Raw genomic sequence first — 19,475 nt, forward strand, 5'->3', positions numbered from 1 at the left:
CACTAGGCAAAACTCCCAGCCCCCTAAAAAATATCTTTAAACAATTAATTTCTGTGAAGTGCTTGCCTAGCAGGCATGAAGCCCTGGGTTAGATTCCTCAGTACCACATAAACAGAAAAAGCTAGAAGTGGTGCTGTGGCTCAAGTGATAGAGTGCTAGCCATGAGCAAAAATGGCTCAAGGACAGTGCCTAGACCCTGAGTTCAAGCCCCAGGACTGGAAAAAAAAAATGAGATGAGGATTTAATTTTATTTCTAAAGGCGGGAAAGATTTTAGCATATATAAATATTGTTGAAAAAAGTCAGTAGCTAGGCACCTGGCAGGCTCAACCTTGTAATCGCATCTATGTATGTGTGTTTGCAGGGGGTGGGGGCTGGAGATCTGAAGATGGTTTGAAGAAGCCCAGGCGGGAAAGTCTATGAGACTCACCTCTAGTTAACCACCAAAAACCACAAGCGGGCTATGGCTCAAATAGTAGAGTGCTAGCCCAGAGCAAGAAAGCTTAGGAACAGCATCCAGGCTCTGAGTTCAAGCCAGGATCAGCATCTGTGCATGCAAGTGTGTGTGCACAAAAGTGTGTGTGTACACACACACACACATGCACGCACAGAATTGGTAATAAGGTTAAAGGGAAAGCTACAGGATAGAAAAAGTGAAGACTCTAAGGAGATGAGAAGAAACTCAAATAGGGAAAAAAAACAGATTCACCCTACAGAAAAGAATAGCTTCTTTCCTTCTGATGAGAAAAGAAAGATAGAGGAATGAGGACACACAGGTTGTGAAGACAGGAAATCCATAAAGTTCTTGACTTTTGAGATATTTTTAGATGTCATGCTCAAAGATGTGAAAGAGAATCAAGAGAAACAATTCCTCAACCCCCCGCTCCCCATTTGAAAACTGTCTACTTTTTTCCTAGACTGTTTGGTAAAGGATACGTGATTCTCAGCCAGGTGGTCAAGCGTACCAGGAACAGGCTGGCTCCCTGGGAAAATTCCTGCTCCAGTTCAGGGGCAGTCTTTCCTTGATTGGATTCAAGGAAAATGTTGAGAATGTGACTCCTTGCCACTTTGCCAGCATTGTCCCACTCCTGTAAAAAACTCAGGAGCCTGCTAATTGCTGCCTGCTCCTTTATAGACGTCATGGCCAATCAGTCTTGAGGTTGACTGCGAAAGGATGGAAGAGAGACAGGTCATCAGTCGGTGCAGGACTATGCAAATCTGTAGCCTTTCTATTGATTTTCTGGAGACTTGGTGAGCTTCTGGTATGGTGTGTGTGTGTGTGTGTGTGTGAGTCCGGGAGCTTGAACTCAGGGCCTGGATGCTGTCCCTGAGTTTTTGTGCTCAAGGGTAGCACTCTACCACTTGAGCTACACTTCCACTTCTGGCTATGGGTTGGTTACTTGGAGATAAAGTTTCAAGGACTTTCCTGCCCACACTGGATTTGAACAGTGATGCTTAGATCTCAGACTCTTCAGTAGCTCTGATTATAGATGAACACCTGGCTTGAGACTGGGGTCTTTCAGTTCCCCTCTCCTGCTAAATTGCTCTTTAACCTTGTATGTAGAGCTTTTACACTAACTCTTAAAAAAAGTTAGTGGGAAGAAAAACTTCATATTGCATAGTTGGATTAATGGCCTGAGCTTTGTAGGAGTCTATGTCCTTGGGAATGTTTTCAATGGGGGAGGGAAGGTTTGAAATAAACCCGTTTTCCAAAAATAGTTGTGATTGAAAGTGTTATTATCCATAACAAATGTTAGTCAGTGCTGATGGGAGAAAGGCGTGTGTGATTCTTTTGTCTAACAGACAAGTGAAAGTCATATTTCACATTACCATGGGGTTTTCTGTGATTTACAGAATATTTGTGAAACATTACTTGCAAAGGCCGTGATTGATATGGAGAGAACAGCTTGTTGTAGGGGAGATGTGTATTTCACAAAGACTGTTCAACATGAAATTTACAGTCCCATAAAGTGCTTCTACATCTTCGCCAGAGATCTAGTTAAAAGGACTTTACAGTCTGAAACATCCGAAAATTGATTCTAAATTAACGTTTCCTCGCATGTATTTGAGATATTGATGGGACTCAGCTATCAGAATTTTATTAAGAAGCAAGAATCTGAGGTATGCTCAGACAGACAGACAGACAGACAGACAGATCTCCACTGCCTCTAAGGCCACACTGGGAATGTGTTACAGGGGAAGGGAGTCCCACAGAGCTAATCTCAGTGGGGTAGACAACCACACCATCCTGTTATCTTTAACAACGGGGTGGGCAATGGGGACCAACATAAATGCCCAAATGACCAAAGCCTCTTCTGAGATGATGCCATCAATCACAGGAATGTCATTATGGTCACAAGTATGAAAATAACTTTCAGAGGCCATCACCACCTTTAATAGCCAGACTAGACTAAAGAAAAAGAAAAATGGAAGGGTCTACGGGTAGAGTGCTTGCCTAGCATGAATGAAGACCTGGGTTCAATTCCTTGGTACCACATACATAAAAAAGAAAGCTGGAAGGGGTGCTGTGGCTCAAGTGGTAGAGCCCTAGCCTGGAGAAAGCCCAAGGACAGTGTTCAGGCCCTGAGTTCAAGCCCTAGGATTGGCAAAAAAATAAAATGGGGATGGATGGCTATTCTAGACAGTGCCAGCATTGGTTGTATCAGGATGGGCCGTTCCCAGAGTCAAACCTCAAAGCCCTGTGAAACAAACGACCAGCAATGCTAGGTCACAAAGTCAGGCATGCACCATCCTCAAGGTAGTCCCCCAGGGACCAGAGTCTTCCTCTGTGTGCCACCTGTGTACACTAAGAGCCTGCAGCTCATACCTGCAATTCTAGCTACTCAAGGGATCTGAGGATCGTGGTTTGAAGCCAGCACAGGCAGACAAATCCAAAGAGACTCAAGTGATTCAATGGCAGAACACCATCCCTGATTGGAAGAAGCTGATGGTGCAAGGTCCTGAGTTTGTGTGTGCACTGTGCACACACAAAAGAAACCTAGTGTCCTCCCTCCCTCCCTTACTGCCTTCCATTTTTTGGAAGCCCCATGGGGCTTAAACTCGGTATGGATGCTGGTGCTGTCCCTGAGCTTGCTTTCTTTTCCTCCCTCTCCCTCCCCCTCCCCCCTCCCCCGTTCCCCCCTCCCCCCCCCTCTTTGCCAGTCTTGGTGCTTGAACTCAAGGTCTGGAGTACTATCCCTGAGCTTCCTTTTTTTTTTTTTTTGCCAGTCCTGGGCTTGAGCTCAGGGCCTGAGCACTGTCCTTGGACTTTCTCAAGGCTAGAGCTCTACCACTTGAGCCTCAGCACCACTTCCGGCTTTTTTCTATATGTGGTACCGAGGAATCGACCCCGGGTCTTCATGCATGCTGGGCAAGCACTTTAACCACTCGGCCAAACTCCCAGCCCCGCTGAGCTTCCTTTTTGCTCAAGGCTAGTGCTCTATCACTTGAGCCACAGCTCCACTTCTTGCCGTTTCTGTTTATGTGGTACTGAGGAATTGAACCCAGGGCTTCATGCATGCCAGGAGAGCACTCTACCACCAAGCCACATTCCCACCCCTGTCTCTGAGCTTTTTTGCTCAAGGCTTCCACTCTACCACTTGAGCCACAGCTCCAATTCTGTTTTTTTTTTTTTTTTTTTTTTTCTTGTAGTTAATTGGAGGTAAGACTCTCTTGGATTACCTTGCTCCCTGACTGGGTTTGAAATGCAACCCTCAGATCTCAGTCTCCTGAGTACCTAGGATTACACGAGTAAGCCACCAGTGCCTGGCAGGTTTTCTCTTTTGGTGGTAGTTCTAGGTATGAAACTCAGGGTCTTGCTAGACATGTACTCTGCCACTCTGCCATGTACGCTGAGTTCTATCTCCAGTTCTAGTGGCAGCTTTTGATTTGAAAGTAATCCAAATCAATGAAACGAATTTACCATGTCCTCACACCTTCCCTGGCCCTCTGCTGGTCTGATTTTAGTGCTTAGGCCATCACTCTTCTAGCCAGCAGCTCTGGATTTGCCCTCCTTATCTGAACTGCTAGTTGCCAGTTTCTGCCAACTACCTACATCTGCATGGCCACTACAGTAGTGATTTTGGCCCCAATCCCTCAGACAGATTCCTGCAATGCTCCTAAGTCCTTTTCAAGGCTAACCCCACCATAAGTTGGCTGATTTACTTACTTGCCAGTGCCAAAGCTTGAACACAGGGCCTGGGCACTAAGATTCCTAAGTAGCTAGGATTACAGGCATGAGCCACCAGCAGTGCCCAGTTTCTTTTTCCTCTTCCTCCCTCCCTTCCTCCTCCTCTTCTTCCTCCTTTCTTCTTCTTCCTTCCTCTTCTTCCTCTTCCTCTTCTTCTTCTTCTTCTTCTTCTTCTTCTTCTTCTTCTTCTTCTTCTTCTTCTTCTTCTTTTGTGGGTCATGGGGATTGAACTCTGGGCCTGAGCATTGTCCCTGAGCTCTTCAGCTCAAGGCTACTGCCCTACCTCTTGAGGAGCCACAATGCCACTTCCAGTTTTCTAGTGGGTCTTTTGTGCCGGGCTGGCTTTGAACCTGATCCTCAGATCTCAGCCTCCTGAGTAGCTAGGATTACAGGCATGAGCCACCATGCCAGGCCTCAGTTTCCTACCTATTTTGATTCTTTCCATCTCTTTTGACTTCCCTTAAAGTTTTGTTCAATACTAACCAACCCAATCAACCGAATCCAGAAATAAACCAAATTCAGAAACAGTCTTTCACTGAGAGTCTACATATCTTCCCTTCTTCCCTCCCAAATTTCTCTATTAGCCCTTCATGAATAAAAATCTATATTCAGGACCGAGAGTTTGGCCTAGTGGTTAAAGTGCTTGCCTAGCATGCATGAAGACCCGGGTTCGATTCCTCGGTACCACATACATAGAAAAAAGCCGGAAGTGGTGCTGAGGCTCAAGTGGTAGAGCTCTAGCCTTGAGAAAGTCCAAGAACAGTGCTCAGGCCCTGAGCTCAAGCCCAGGACTGGCAAAAAAAAAAATCTATATTCAATGTGGCATTCAAGACACCCACCTAACCTCATCTCTAGTCAGATCTGAACTTCTTCACCCTAGAAGAGCTCTGTGTATCTCAGCACTGAATCTGCCTCCAGAATGCCCAGCTGCCCCTTCACCCTTTGGCAACTTTACTGAGCCAGTTAAAAGCAAGCTGAGGGGCTTTTGGTCTTAAGGTTTTTGTGTCTGTCACCTTTTCCTTCCACTTGCATGTGAGTTTCTCAAGGGCAGAAGTTGGTCTTCTCTAGCTCTATGTCCCCAGGGCCTGGCATGAAATAGATGTTTAATAAATGCCCACTGTGAATGAATGAAGCAAGTAGCTAGCTCCTATCCATGGTTATATCTTGATGTCCATGATATGTAGGTTCATAAAATTACCAACTTTCCAAAGCTTCCATGTGCAGAGTGGCGGAATCTCCATTCAAGGCCAGTGCAAACCTATGAGGCATTTTACAGCCATGACAGGAAATAGCAATGTCAGCAGCAGTGTCATCTTTGGACACTGAGGACAGGGATTCAGTGCCATGAACGGTCAGTTAAATTGTAATTGGAGTGAACTGTTCTTCTGAAAACCATAATGTTCTTTAGCTGCAACCAAATGGCATCCAAGAAAGAGAGAAAATTTTTTCGAAATGTCAGGGAAATTATTTCCAATTTGGTGCTCACAAGCAGACACTCTAATGATCAGTGGAAATGAGAAGCAAACAAATTAGCACTAATGGAAAATGGCTTTTGGAAAAGGGGATTTAATTTATAGTCAACCCATCATGGATGGCACCCAGCATGCAGTAAAAGTCAGCTTCACCAGCTTGATCATAAGAACTGGAGCACGCAGAGAAGGCCAGAGAAAAATGTACAGATGCCATCATGCTTATTGGAATCTCTCCGTCCTAAGTGGCAGCCAATTAAAAGAGCCATCATTTTACCTTGGAAAGAAAGTGGTGGGAGAAACCAAAGCACATGAAATTAAAATCCAGATTAGGAACCTTGGTCCAAATAGGTTTGTTTGTCACTTTCTAACCTTGGCAAAGTGTTCAGCAAGGAACACCGATCTACTTTGTCTCCAGCACTGAGTGGACTCTCTGCTTTTAATTTCCTCTCCATCTTCAGAGGTGATTAATAAATATAGACTCATTCATAAATCATTTCCACAGCAGCCAAATGGTTCCTCTGCATGCAGGGAAACTCAAATCAGAAAAATCTCAAACACCAGCTCCCAAGCCAAGCCAAAGGTCCTTAGAAACTAGCAAGGGGAAATATTAAAAATTAAGTCGTCAACAGGTCTTGTTTCTGAATAAAATTTCCTAGAGGGCTTTTTCCCCCATTTCCTAAATAAAAAACACATCTGTGAAAGCAAGAAGCCTCCAAAGTATGGGCTATTAGCCTGGCCCCCTAACCCCTGATGGCCTTAAGAGACAAGAAAGCAGTCACTGTCTACTGTCTCTGGTGGGTTGCATGCAGAATGAGATAGAGGCCTTCTCCTTGTGTTTCCATCTCTTGACTCCTTCTGTTCCCAGTCTCCATTCAGAGATAGGATACTGTCATCTATCTGTTTATCTATCTATCTATCTATCTATCTATCTATCTATCTATCTATCTCTATCTATCTATCTATCTATCTATCTATCTATCTATCTATCTATCATCTGTCTGTAATGAAGATGTGTTTGGCACTGGTGACTCACACCTGTAATCACAGAGGATCAGGAGGCTGAGATCTAAGGAGCACAGTTTGAAGCAAAGCCAGCCTAGGCAGAAAAGACTATGAGAACCTCCTAACCAAAAAGCTCAGGGATAATGCTCAAGGCCCCGTGTTTAAACCTCAGGACCAGCATGCATGCATGTGTGCACACCAACGTGTGTGCGCACAAACACACACATACAAGATGCAGATATACACATGGCCTACATGGGTGTAGGCCTAGAAGAACCAGGTTTGTCAACATCACTGTTTTCTACCACCACATCTCTCCCACTGGACAAGGGACAAGAGTACATGTGGACCTGTCACCTCCTATGACAATGCCTTCAGATCCTGTTTAGGTTCTTCTTGAGCAGATGTCACTCTTTTCAAGAGCTATATCCATGGTGATTTGCTTCTTTTTAAATCATATTTGCTGGCCAGATGCGGTGGCTCATGCCTGTAACCCTAGGTACTCAGGAGGCTGAGATCTGAGGATCAAGGTTCAAAGCCAGCCTAGGCATAAAAGAACCTGAGACTTTTATTTTCAATAAACCTCTAGAAAACGGGAAGTGGGGCTTAGCTCAAGGGTAGGCCTTGAGCTGAAGAGCTCAGGGACAGAGCCCAGGCTGAGTTCAAGTCCCACGACCCACACAAAAAAAATCATAAACAGATTTTCAACCAATGAACATTCATATCTATTAATGAAAAAAACCTCTTGATGTTAGGTCCATTGTATATTTTGACTTTTTTTGTACTAAGGATAAACTCAGGGTGTTGTGCAGCAGGCTTTGTGAAGCATCATATTTTCAAAGTTTTCAAGGAGCTTTCAAGGTTTGGAGATAAGAGTCATGTGCCCAGGCTGGCTTTGAACCACAATCCTCAGGTCTTAGCCTCCTGACTAGTTAGGATTACAGGCATCAACCACTAGCACCCAGCTTCATCTACACCTTTTAATGTTTCTATTAATCAAATTCGTGAGTACCCCATACCACTTGCAGCCATGCAAGCACTGGACTATGTTCTGTGTTCCAGCTTGGCTGCTCACACGCTGAACCCTGGTCATCACCTGCAACAATTCAAACTCCATTACTAGCTTTCTTTCTTTTTTTTTTTTTTTTTTGCCAGTCCTGGGCTTGAGCTCAGGGCCTGAACACTGTCCTTGGACTTTCTCAAGGCTAGAGCTCTACCACTTGAGCCTCAGCACCACTTCTGGCTTTTTTCTATGTATGTGGTACCGAGGAATCGAACCCGGGTCTTCATGCATGCTAGGCAAGCACTTTAACCACTAGGCCAAACTCCCGGAATTCTGGCCTTTTCTATGTATGGCTTTTTCTATGTACTGAGGAACCTTACCCGGGTCATCGTGCATGCTAGGCAAGCACTCTACCACTAGGCCAAACTCCCAGCCCTCATTACAAAGTTTCTGATTACAATTCCCTCCTTCAACTATTCCAAGACACAGGTTTTCTGAGTGCACTGAGATATCCAGTCAGTAATGTAATCTCTCTGCTATCTAGTTGAGATTCTAAGACCCATCATTTCAACTACTCTGTTTCAGGAATCCTTCCTTGTCCTTTGTTTAAGTCTGATGAAACTCAAATTGGGTTAATTTAATTCACCTCTGTCTACCATTAAGTGACTGGATGTTGGGGTAAAATATACATCCCATAACTATGTAGACTACTGTTACAAATGAACTGTTATCAACTTGGACAGCCATCATAACTGCCCAGAAAGCTCCATGCTTTTCAGTTACCTCCACATCATCTCCAATCCTACTTTCACAGGCTAATCTCATGTCCCTATTTCACAGATAAAATACATCAAATGAGAATTCCCTCAACTTCCTGTTACCAAATTTAGCAGTGCACTAATCTCAACACATGTGCTTCCTTTCTGCTACAATTCAAGCATGTTCCCAGCATCTCTACTAGGTTTTTGGATATCCTATCTATCTAATCTCTGTTCCTAAGGCCAGCACTTCCTGTTATCTTCTTCCTATCATGTGATCTCCCAATCCCAGCCCCCCCCAGCCTTGAACAGAAGGTGTAGGCTATTGCTTTACCACTGAAGCCAAAGCTCCACTTCTGGGTTGGTTTTTTTTTGGTGGTTAACTGAAGATAAGTGTCTCACAGACTTTCTTGCCCAGACTGGCTTTGAACCGTGCTCCTCAGATCTTAGCCTCCTGAGCAGTTAGGATTACAGGTATGAGCCACTGGTGCCCAGTTTTGATCTTTCTCTTTTTTGTTGGAACTATGCCAACAGTATCTCTTCCATCTGAATTAAAAACCTATAACTTCCTTCTGGATACTGCATTCTCTATTTTCGCAGATAGCTAAACTTTTTGAAATTGTCTGTGTCCTCACCTTCCCATTCACTTTTCCAGGCACTACAACCTCCTGAGTAGATAGGATAATAAGCATGAGCCCCAAGTACCTGGGCATAACTCCACGTTTCTATTTCCAATGTAGACCTGTCTTGTGAACTCCAGTCAGGCTTGCTCAGGTGTTTCCTGAACAGAATCATTTGGATGTTCTATCAACATTGTAAACTCACTTTGAGAACTGACTCCTTCCTAAAAATCCTTTTTGCCCAAATTAGGAATTTGGAAGTCATCCTCACCATTCTATTTTCTCCACACCCACGCAGTCAGCAACTGCAGCCCTTTGTAGCTATAAGTATCTAAGGAATGCACATTTTCTTCTCCCTTTCAGCTACAGATCCAAGCTTTTGGCTATTGTATTGCTTTCCCATCACTGAAACAAATTCCTAACTTGCCTTTCGCAATTCTTAATGCATTGTTTGTGCTCTGTTCTAATGTCTGATCATTAGCCCCATTGCTGAATGCCCTACAGTGACTCTTCACATTCCTCCCGATAAATCGAAGCTCTGGTGATCATGGGTACAAAGTTTGCTGGGAATTTGTTAACATCAGCAAAATCAACCTAGAGGTTAAAAGTGGGATTTAGCATGAAACATTTCTTGGGCTCACAACTGTAATCCTAGCTACTTTGGAGGCTGAGATCTGTGGACCAAGGTTTGAAGCCAGCTTGGGCAGTGAGACTCTCACCTCCAATTAACCATCAAAAAGCCAGAAGTAGGACCAGGGGTTTGGCCTAGTGGTGGAGTGCTTGCCTAGGATGCCAAAGATCCGGGTTCAATTCCTTGGTACCACATACATAGAATAAAAGCCAGAAGTAGTGCTGTGGCTCAAAGTAGTAGAGCTCTAGCCTTGAGGAAAGCCAAGGGCAGTGCTTAGGCTTGAGTACAAGCCATAGGTGTGGCAAAAAAAAAAAAAAGCCAGAAGTAGATGTGTGGCTCAAGTAATAGATGGAGAGGCCGAGCAAAAAAGTCAAGTAAGACAGACCCTGAGTTCAAGTTGCAGTGAGGCTCCACACACAAAAAAACAACTTGACTCATGTAACTAACGCAGACAAAAAATTCCCTGCAAGTTGGTCTGCTCTTCCAAGGTTTCTCTCACATTCATTACTCCTTTGGCCAGAAGATGCTTTGTGTAATTTCTGACATTGCCATAGCCACTCACACCCTCTATCTTTTCTTTCTCTCTTTCTGGGGTGATCTCTCATCTTTTTTCCTTCCCTCCCTACTTTGCTTTTCTTTTGTTGGTCCTGGGGCTTGAACTCAGAGCCCAGGCACTGTTTGAGCTTTTTTTTTTTGGTCCAAAACTAGTGCTTTAACATGTTAGCCACAGATCCACTCCAGACGATAACTGGACGTAAGCATCTGACGGACTTTCCTGCCCAGGCTGGCTTTGAATCTCAGTCTTCACATCTCAGCCTCTGGCTCATTAGGATTACAGGTGTGAGCCATCTGTGACTGGCTTTTTTACTTGGCCAGTATTGTGGTCTGAACTCAGACCTTGCTCTTACTGGGGCCATTATCATTTGAACAGTGCCTTTTTTTTGGTCCCTGAGAGGTTTTGGGACTGGGATACCTTCTACAAATGTCTCCCACATAGCTGGGATTACAGGTGTGAACTAAAGCACCCAACTCACTTTCCTTTCCTGAAGCGTCACTTTGTCACAGATGACCCTGCTTTCAGATTCTGCTCCCCAAACCCTTATTAATTCAGTATTTATCCTGCTCACAGGATTGATGGTGGTTCGTGTATGGTTTCTCCCATTAGGAATTATAAGCGTTAGGGTCAAACGTTTGATTCTCACTAGAACCCATGGAACTTAGCTCAGACTCGGGGACATAACAGGTGTTGGGTAAATACTTGTTAAATGCACGGATAAGTGCAAGGAAGCTGCTGCACTCCTCACCCCCTCGGTGTCCCTCGCTGCCAGCATATTCTCTAGGTCATTAACTGAAGATCGCGTCCTACCTACCCAGCCAATCAGAATGGGTCGGCGCGGGCCGCCTAGTCGGTTTAGCTCGGTTTTCTACTCCAGGCCTCTAAGCGGCGGCTCAAAGTTAGCAGCTGAAAGTCCACGAGCACTCTCGTCTGCCCAGGAGGGTAAAAAGCCGCTCGGACAACAGACCCACCTAACTCCAGGAACACAGCAACTCAACACTCTTACCTACACGGGAGGGGTGGGGACTCTTTCTGACCGGCATCCCAGATGACCAATAGATAACCCGGATTTAAGAGCTCTAGCCAATAGCTGCAGACCATAGATCTGTAGAGGGCGGAGCGTGGTTGCTAGGGAAAGGCTAGGTGGGGGGGCGATTGAAGGCTCCGGGGGACTCCACGGTTGCTAGGAAGGGGAGGTCACAGAGCGCGGCTCGGGGATTGGGCAGCGTCGGGAGGGGGGGGTGGGGTCTGGGCGGTGCCCACCGGCGCCCGGGCGAGGCGTGGGCACGAGAGCTGGAGTTCCGGCAGTAGGCCCGAGCTGAATGCCGGCACCCTCACCATGGCGTCGGTGGAGCTGGACTACACCATCGAGATCCCGGATCAGCCCTGCTGGAGCCAGAGTATGGAACCAGGGTGGGGACTACTCGTGGGGAGGTGACCTGTGAGTCTGCGGGTCCCGAGAGCACCTGCGGCCCCGCCCCCTCGCGGCCCGCCCCCCTGCGGGGTCTTGGAGGTCTTGGACTTGGCGGGTCTCAGAGAGCCCCGCCCCCGCGGCCCCGCCCCGCCCCGCCCCTGCGGCCCCTGCAGCTGGGCGTCTCTCTCCTGTCTGTCCACGGTTCTCAGGCCTTGCTCTTGTTTCTTAAGTTGCTGGGAGCTGCCTCGAATCCTCATCTGGTTCTTTTGTTTGGGATCAAGCGTCCCACTTCCAGGCCTGCGTTGCCAGTGGTGCTTAGGGGTTACACCCATTATTTTCCCCGAAGGAAGGAGGTTCTCAGAATCCTCAAGATCTCAAGGAAGCCCGGGACTCAGAATTTCTAACCTTCTACTCTTGGCAGTGCTTAACAGAGCAGTCTGGTCCAGCAGAATACTGATAAAATCCTACTTTATTTAGTTATTTATTTTGTAATTGAACTTCAGTTTCTGCCTTTGCAAATCCAGGGTAACAATAGAAAACTCCCCTGAAGGAATGTTGGTTGCACAAATGAGATTATTTATGTGAAGGACCCAGCATAGGGCCTGACGTGGAGTCAGTTTAATTATTAGCATTTAGGAGTCATGCCCCCCACTGGAGCCATGCCCCCAGCCCTTTAGTTGGCATTAAGGATTAACAGTATGCCCTCCTTCCCCTAATATTGAAGAAAAATGTGTGGGAGGCTGCACAAAATTAGTAATCCTTTAAGGCCGACCTGTGACCCTGGCAGGATAAGTTGAGAGGTCCAGAGAAGGAGAGCTGGTTCTGCTGGAAATCATAATAGAGCAGTATTGGAGCGAAGGTCAGCCTGAGCCCAACATGTCTGTCTCCTGCATTACTCCAGCATTACCACCAGCCTCACTGCCCTGCACCTTAGCCTCTTATATTGCCTGTATATTGCAGTGGCCTTCCCTGGGCAGTTGATAGTGCCTATACTCTTCAGGAAATCCTTTATCTCCTTACTGCCCTCAGGGTAAAACCAAGTCCAGGTTCCTTCTATTCATTGTTTGTTTTGTCCTGGTGCTGGGACTTGAACCAAGGGCCTGGATGATGTTCTTTAGCTTATTTCCTCAAGGCTAGTGCTCTACCACTTGTACCACAGCTCTCCTTCTGACATTTTGTGGTTAATTGGAGATAGTTCTACTAGACTTTCTTGCGTGGGCTAGTTTCAAACCTTCACCCTCAAATCTTAGCCTTCTGCGTAGTTAGGATTGCAGGTGTGAATCCTTCATAATTTAGCAGTCCTTGCCTATCTCTTTGCTCACTATGTTCTTTCAGTGTTCAATGTGAATTTTATGATCTGGCAACCCCAAACTCGTGATTTTTTTTTTTTTTTGCCAGTTCTGGGGCTTGAACTCAGGGCCCGTACACTGTCTTCTTCTCAAGGCTAACACTGTGCCACTTGAGCCACAGCACCACTTCCAGCTTTGTGGTACCGAGGAATCAAATCTGGGTCTTTATGCATGCTGGGCAAGCACTCTACTACTAGGCTAAACTCTTGTCATTCTTTAAATACCTCTTTCTTCTCTGCCTTTGCTTCTGCTCTTTTTTTTTTTTTTTTTGTGCCAGTCCTGGGGCTTGAACTCAGGGCTGCACTGTCCCTGAGTTGCTCTGTGCTCAAGACTAGTGCTCTACCACTTGAGCCATAGTGCCACTTCTGACTTTTTCTGTTTATGTGGTGGTGAAGAATTGAGCCCAGAACTTCAAGCATGCTAGGCAAGCAACCTACCACTAAGCCACATTCTCAGCCTGCTTCTGTTTTTTCCCCTATCTGAAATTCCCTTTCTCCCTCATTTGCTCAGCTCATCATGTAAGACATACCTCTGCTGCTTTTCCAGAATCTTCTAGACCTTTTCAATAGCAATGTATGTTCCTTGGTTAAAATCTAGGAAGAAGCCGGTTGCGGATGGCTTATGCCGGTAATCCTAGCTACTCAGGAAACTGAGATCTAAGAATCACAGTTCAAAGCCAGCCCAAGCACGAAAATCCATGAGACTCTTATCTCCAGTTAACCACCAGAACATCACAAGTGGCTCTGTGGCTCTAGTGGTAGAGCACTAGCCTTGAGCTGAAGAGCTCAGGAACTTGAGCTGAAATGTTGAGGTCCAGAGTTCAAGTCCCACAACTAACAAAAAAAATCTGGGAAGAGAGGTAGCATCCCTGAGCTCTCAAAGACAGGTTGCTTTTCATTACATCTGCACCTGTTGGTTTAGGGTTCTTGGGTCTATAGTTGTAAAAGTCTTGACTGCTACTTGAGATGAAGTCTCATAGAATACCATCAACTGCAAAGGACTGGGGCTGCCTTGTGCAGGAACAGAGGACAAATCTCCCTGCCAAAGTGGGCAGCCTGGCTCATGCCTAGCGACTCAGGAAGCTGAGATCTGAGGATCAAAGTTCAAAGCCACCCTATGCAGCAAAGTCCATGGACTCTTTATCTCTCCAAGTCACCCACAAAAAGCTGAAAGTGGAGCTGTGGCACAAATGGTAGAGCACTTGCCTTGAGCAAAAATGCTCAGGGACAGTGCACAGGCCCTGAATTCAAGCTCTAGGAATCTCTCTCTCTCTCTCTCTCTCTCTCTCTCTCTCTCTCTCTCTCTCTCTCTCTCTCTCTCTCTCTCTCTCTCTCTCTTTCTTTCTCACACGCACACACAGACAACCTGAGGGTTGTCTTGGTTCATATTTTTGCTTTTATCTAGATCTATGGCATTTGGCAAGTTATTGAACTTTACTGAGCCTCAAATTTCTCCACTGGCAAACAGGAATAATGTGGTGGGGGGGGGGATGTGCCTGGGAAGGAGAAGGTCCTGTGTGTGCATTTCTTTCCCTGGGAAGGTCCTTCCTTCCATCATAGGATGTTTCCTTCCATTAGAAAACACTTCTCCCATTCTTGAACCACAGTGAGTCTTCCTGTCGATTCTACTTTCTGTTCAGCATTTGCTGTGACTTGGCCTTGAGGTAGTTGCCCCTGTCTCAGAAGTGATGCAGTCACAGGCATCCTTCAGGGAGCTGTGGTTCGGGGACTGAGGGCTTCTAAGCAGGTGGTTTCAAAACCAAGTAGATTATTTTGATGGGCTCAATACTGAACAACTACTTCCTCTTCCTCTTTTAAGAGACAGTTTCATGCTTTCAATGAATCTCCCTTCTCCAAGAGAAATACCTCAGGAGCTGTCATTGCTTCCTCTGAGTTATGTTGTGTCCAGACAGGCCTTGGTTTATCATTTTCCTTCTCAGAGGGGCATGCCCAGAGCTGACCTGGGCATCAGAGAGCCCTTTTTCTAGTCCTCTTCCTTTTCCTTCTTGCCTTATGCTCTTGCTTAGATTTTTCACTTACACTAGCACTCTTTACATGAGCCACACCTCTACTTCTTTTTGGCTAGTTAATTGGAGGTAAGTTTCCTGGATTTGTCTTCCTGGGCTGACTTCAAATCTCAGTCCTCAGATCTTAGCCTCCTGAGTAGTTAGGATTACAGGCATGAGCCACCAGTGCCTGGCCCAAGCTGCCTTCTTAGAAGTACTTCATGCTGCGTTCATGGCTAATGAATGTTTTTTAAAAGTCATTCATAAAATTAATGGGACTGGGACCCTGGGGCAGAGACGAGAGTTTGCTCTTAAACAGAAGGCTTTAAGGTAATCCCCAGAGGAAAGTGAAAGGTTTTAAACATCAAACTTTACTTTCAGCTTTTTTTTTTTTGGTCTGTCATGAAGTTTGAATTTTGGGCCTGCATGCCACCTCTGAGCTCTTTAGCTCAGGGCTGGCACTCTACCACTTGGAGCTACAGTTCCATTTCCAGTTTTCTGGTGATAAATTAGAGATAAGAGTCTTAGACTCTCCTGCCTTGGGTTGGCTTTGAACTGTGATCCTCAGATCTCAGCCTCCTTAGTAGTTAGAATTACTTGAGTGAGCCACCAGCGCTGGCCATGGCCAGCTTCTTTACTGCTCAAAGGCCAAATAATGTAGTCATCTTGTCTTAACATTCACATAGCTTTCCCTTGTGCCAGGAAGGTTATATTGAGGTCTGGACCACCACAAGAGGCTAAGAGGATGGAGGTTTGGGAATACTGACAGATTCTTGGTGAGCAGCAGAAAGTACAAAAGGAAGGTGTTTGAGGAAGTTGCTGGAAGGAGCAGGGCTCTGGCAGGAGGCTGTGGTGTGCTTTGAGTAGAGGAGAATGAGTCAAAAACTAAGATCTTCTTAGCTACTCAGTAGGCTGAGATCCTCAGATCAACAGTTCAAAGTCAGCCCAGACAGACAAGTATGGAAGACTCTTGATCAAAAAAGCTAAGCAAGAGTGCAAGGCCCTGAGTACAAGCCCTTGTACTGGCACAAAATAACAACAAAACCCTTTAAGATCTAGTTTGATCCTTTAACATCAGTACTTAGGAGACTAAGGATGGAGGATAAGCTAGAGGTCAAACTGGGCTAATAGTAAGACCTGATCTCAACAAAATAAAACAACCCAAAAAGCCTGAGGTAAGGCCTAATGGGAGGTCACCTGCCCAGGGTACATTTAGTCCTGAGTTTTTATTTTCCCTTGCATTACAAAAAAAATCAACAAAACAACAATCTAAAAAGCTATCACCAAACAGACCTCAAAGCCCCAGGAGGGAGGAGAGTGAGAGAACAGTAGGTCCTAACCTAATTTGTGGGCCCCCCCAAAAAAAGATGCGGTCACTACCATCGCCTAACAGTTTCGTTTATTTGGTTCTTCCTGTCTTCCACCCTGAAAAGAACCCTTTCTAAGTGCTTACTCTTTGTTAGGTGCTCCGTTAGGCCCTGTATTTGAGGTCGAGACCTGACACAGGTCAGCTTTGCCAGGCCTGTTATTCTGAATGTCTCTCATGTTGATCATGTCCGCACTCTACCCACAAGCCAACCTGCCAGGAGTTCCCTTCATTAGCTTATTTTTCTTCACCCTGACCTTGTGAGGTGAAAGCGTCCTTCAGCGTGTTTTACAGTGAGGAGCAGGTGTGAGGTGAGAGGTAGGTGATATTTCTTGCCCAGAGTTCTTCCATATTGTGGCTGGAGAGCTTTCCTCAAAGCCTGTATTTGCCAAGATTTCAGTTGCCATTAGGAAAGGGCTGCCGTGATACAATGGCGTTTCTAGGAAACAGTGAGGGACAGTCACAAAGAAAGGGGGTGTCCATTAAAGTATTTTTATTACAGCCCCAAATTGGAAATAACATCATGTTCAATAATGGGAGATTGGTCACCGTAAATTACGAAACATTTTGTAGCAGCTCTGAAGCCACTAAAAATAATGCTGTAGACATATATAAACTGACAGGGAAAGACATTTGCAATATATTGCTAAACGGAAGAAAGCAGATTACAAACAGTAGGATTCCAATTTTATTAGGTATTCAGCAGTGTCTCCTTTTTTTTTTTTTAACAGTGAGCATGCATTGCCTGTGAAGTAATAATGATTTTGATTGATTGAACTCTTTGTGCCGGGAACATTGCTGAGCCCACTATAGTCAGGATCTTATTGAAGTCTTTAAAATTATCCCCATTTCACAGATACAGAAATTGAAACTTAAGGGAACCTGCACAAGTGACAGAGTCAGAAATTTGAACCCTGGTATAGTTTTGTACAATATGTACTGTTAGTAAGTGCTTGATTCTGTGTTGGTAAACTGAAGATAGTTTGATTTCAAGATAGAAGCAATGAGACTCTACAAAACGTATTTTGGGGAGCAGAAAAAGTAGGGGATCCTTTGGTTATTTGTGTTAAAAAAAATAAGCCAGTTCTTTGTGTTTTGATTCTGGCTCACAAAGAAAAAACACACATATTGAACCACAAACCCTCATTCCTGTCAGCTCTCTCCTTTGTCTTCCCGCTGGGCCCCTGGGATACACACAATCTAATTTATGCCTGAGTTTATGGCTTGCACTGTTGTACAACATACATATTTGTAATTCTTGTATTCTCAGTGTTGGCGTTATTTGTAGAGAAATTGTGGATGACAGGGAGCTTGGGAGATTGAATTGCCAATGTGGAAAAGAATACTTATGCACTGCCATGGGGCTTCTGGGTATCCTTGACCTCTTTTACTTCTTTACAGCTTTGATGGGACCACTTCCCCTATTGTTGCAGTTTTCCAAGTCATTTTCACTCCTCTTGCCAAAGCCGTACATATTGATTTTAAATCTTTTTTTATTTTCGTACTGTTAGGAGTTGAACCCAGAGCTTGGCCCATCTAGGCAAATGTTTTATGCTGAGCTACATTCCCAGACACATATTGATCTTTTTTTTTTTTTTTTTTGCCAGTCCTGGGGCTTGAACTCAGGGCCTGGGCTCCATCCTTGAACAATTTTTGCTCAAGGCTAGTGCTGTGCCACTTGAGCCTCAGCACCACTTCTGACCTTTTCTGAGTATGTGGTACCAAGGAATCAAAGCCAGGGCTTCATGCATGCTAGGCAAACACTCTACCACTACACCACACCCCAAGCCCTAGAATTCATCTTTACAATGTACAATGGTTGGTTTTTATTAGAATTATAGAATTATAGATCTTCACTGCTGTGTAATTCTGGAACATTTTCACCTTGCACATATCAGCGATCCCTGCCCAGTCTCTTTTCCCTCTTGCCCTTGACAGCCACGAGTCTGCTTCCTACTGACACATTTGCCTAACTTGGATTTTTTTTCTTTGTGGGACATGGGGGCTTGAACTCTGGGCCTGGGTGCTGTCCCTGAGCTATAGCTCAAGGCTACCACCCTACCCCTTGAGCCACAGCCCCACTTCTGGTTTTCTAGAGGTTAATTGGCAATAAGAGTCTCAGGTCCTTTTGAGTCTGGGATGGCTTTGAATCTTGATCCTCAGATCTCAGCCTCCTGAGTAGCTAGGATTACAGGTGTGAGCCACTGCGCCTGGCTCTAACCTAGATATTTTATATAAGTGGAATCATACAATATGTGACCTTTGGATCTTACTTTTTCATTTAACATGCTTTCAAAGTTTAGTTGAAAATGAATAGTCCTTTATTCCTTTTTATGACTATCCTGGATGTACCCAATTTTGTTATACATTTCCACTGAAGGAATATTTCTACCTTTTAGTTATCATTGCTCTGAAATTCCATGTACAAGGTTTTTGTATTTTGGTTCTCTTGGGTATATATCTGGGAGTGGAATAATTAGGTCATATAGTAACTTTTTTGTTTTACAAAAAAATGTATTATTGGGCCGGGAGTTTGGCCTAGTGGTTAAAGTGCTTGCCTAGCATGCATGAAGACCCGGGTTCGATTCCTTGGTACCACATACATATAAAAAAGCCAGAAGTGGTGCTGAGGCTCAAGTGGTAGAGCTCTAGCCTTGAGAAAGTCCAAGGACAGTGCTCAGGCCCTGATCTCAAGCCCAGAACTGGCAAAAAAAAATGTATTATTACAAAAAGGGTTACAGTGATATAAGTCAGGTAAAGAGTAAGGGCAGTGGCCTGTAATCCTAGCTACTCAGGAGGCTAAGACCTGAGGATTGAGGTTCAAAGCCAGCTTGGACATTAATGTCCGTAAGACTCTTATCACCGGGCCGGGAGTTTGGCCTAGTGGTTAAAGTGCTTGCCTAGCATGCACAAAGACCTGGGTTCGATTCCTCGGTACCACATACATACAAAAAAAAAAGCCGGAAGTGGTGCTGAGGCTCAAGTGGTAGGGCTCTAGCCTTGAGAAAGTCCAAGGACAGTGCTCAGGCCCTGAGCTCAAGCCCAGGACTGGCAAAACAAAAACACACACACAAAAAAAACAAAAAAACCCAAAAGACTCTTATCACCAATT

At 45.1% G+C, this 19,475-nt stretch overlaps 2 protein-coding genes across 7 annotated transcripts in view; one reads left to right on the forward strand and one right to left on the reverse strand.

Annotated features, from left to right (window-relative positions):
* The window catches only part of Armh1 (armadillo like helical domain containing 1), a 25,934-nt gene extending 14,442 nt beyond the window's left edge, over positions 1-11,492 (reverse strand). Inside the window, exons 1-3 of one of the 5 annotated variants that reach the window (XM_090334999.1) lie at positions 11,044-11,229; positions 5,386-5,595; positions 935-1,162 (exon numbers count right to left, since the gene is read on the reverse strand). In XM_090334999.1, coding sequence (XP_090191125.1) covers positions 935-1,140 — 206 coding nt within the window. In that variant the 5' untranslated portion in view covers positions 1,141-1,162; positions 5,386-5,595; positions 11,044-11,229. The other 4 variants (XM_090335001.1, XM_090334998.1, XM_090335000.1 and 1 more) reach the window with 4 other exon arrangements.
* The window catches only part of Tmem53 (transmembrane protein 53), a 17,096-nt gene continuing 9,100 nt past the window's right edge, over positions 11,480-19,475 (forward strand). For both annotated transcript variants that reach the window (XM_090335004.1, XM_090335005.1), the window contains exon 1: positions 11,480-11,629. In XM_090335004.1, the coding sequence (XP_090191130.1) occupies positions 11,569-11,629 (61 nt within the window). In that variant the 5' untranslated portion in view covers positions 11,480-11,568. The remainder of the gene's footprint in view (positions 11,630-19,475) is intronic.

This window comes from Megascapheus bottae, chromosome 6 (genome assembly GCF_031878675.1).
Source record: "Megascapheus bottae isolate mThoBot1 chromosome 6, mThoBot2.hap1, whole genome shotgun sequence".
Taxonomy (NCBI): domain Eukaryota; kingdom Metazoa; phylum Chordata; class Mammalia; order Rodentia; family Geomyidae; genus Megascapheus; species Megascapheus bottae.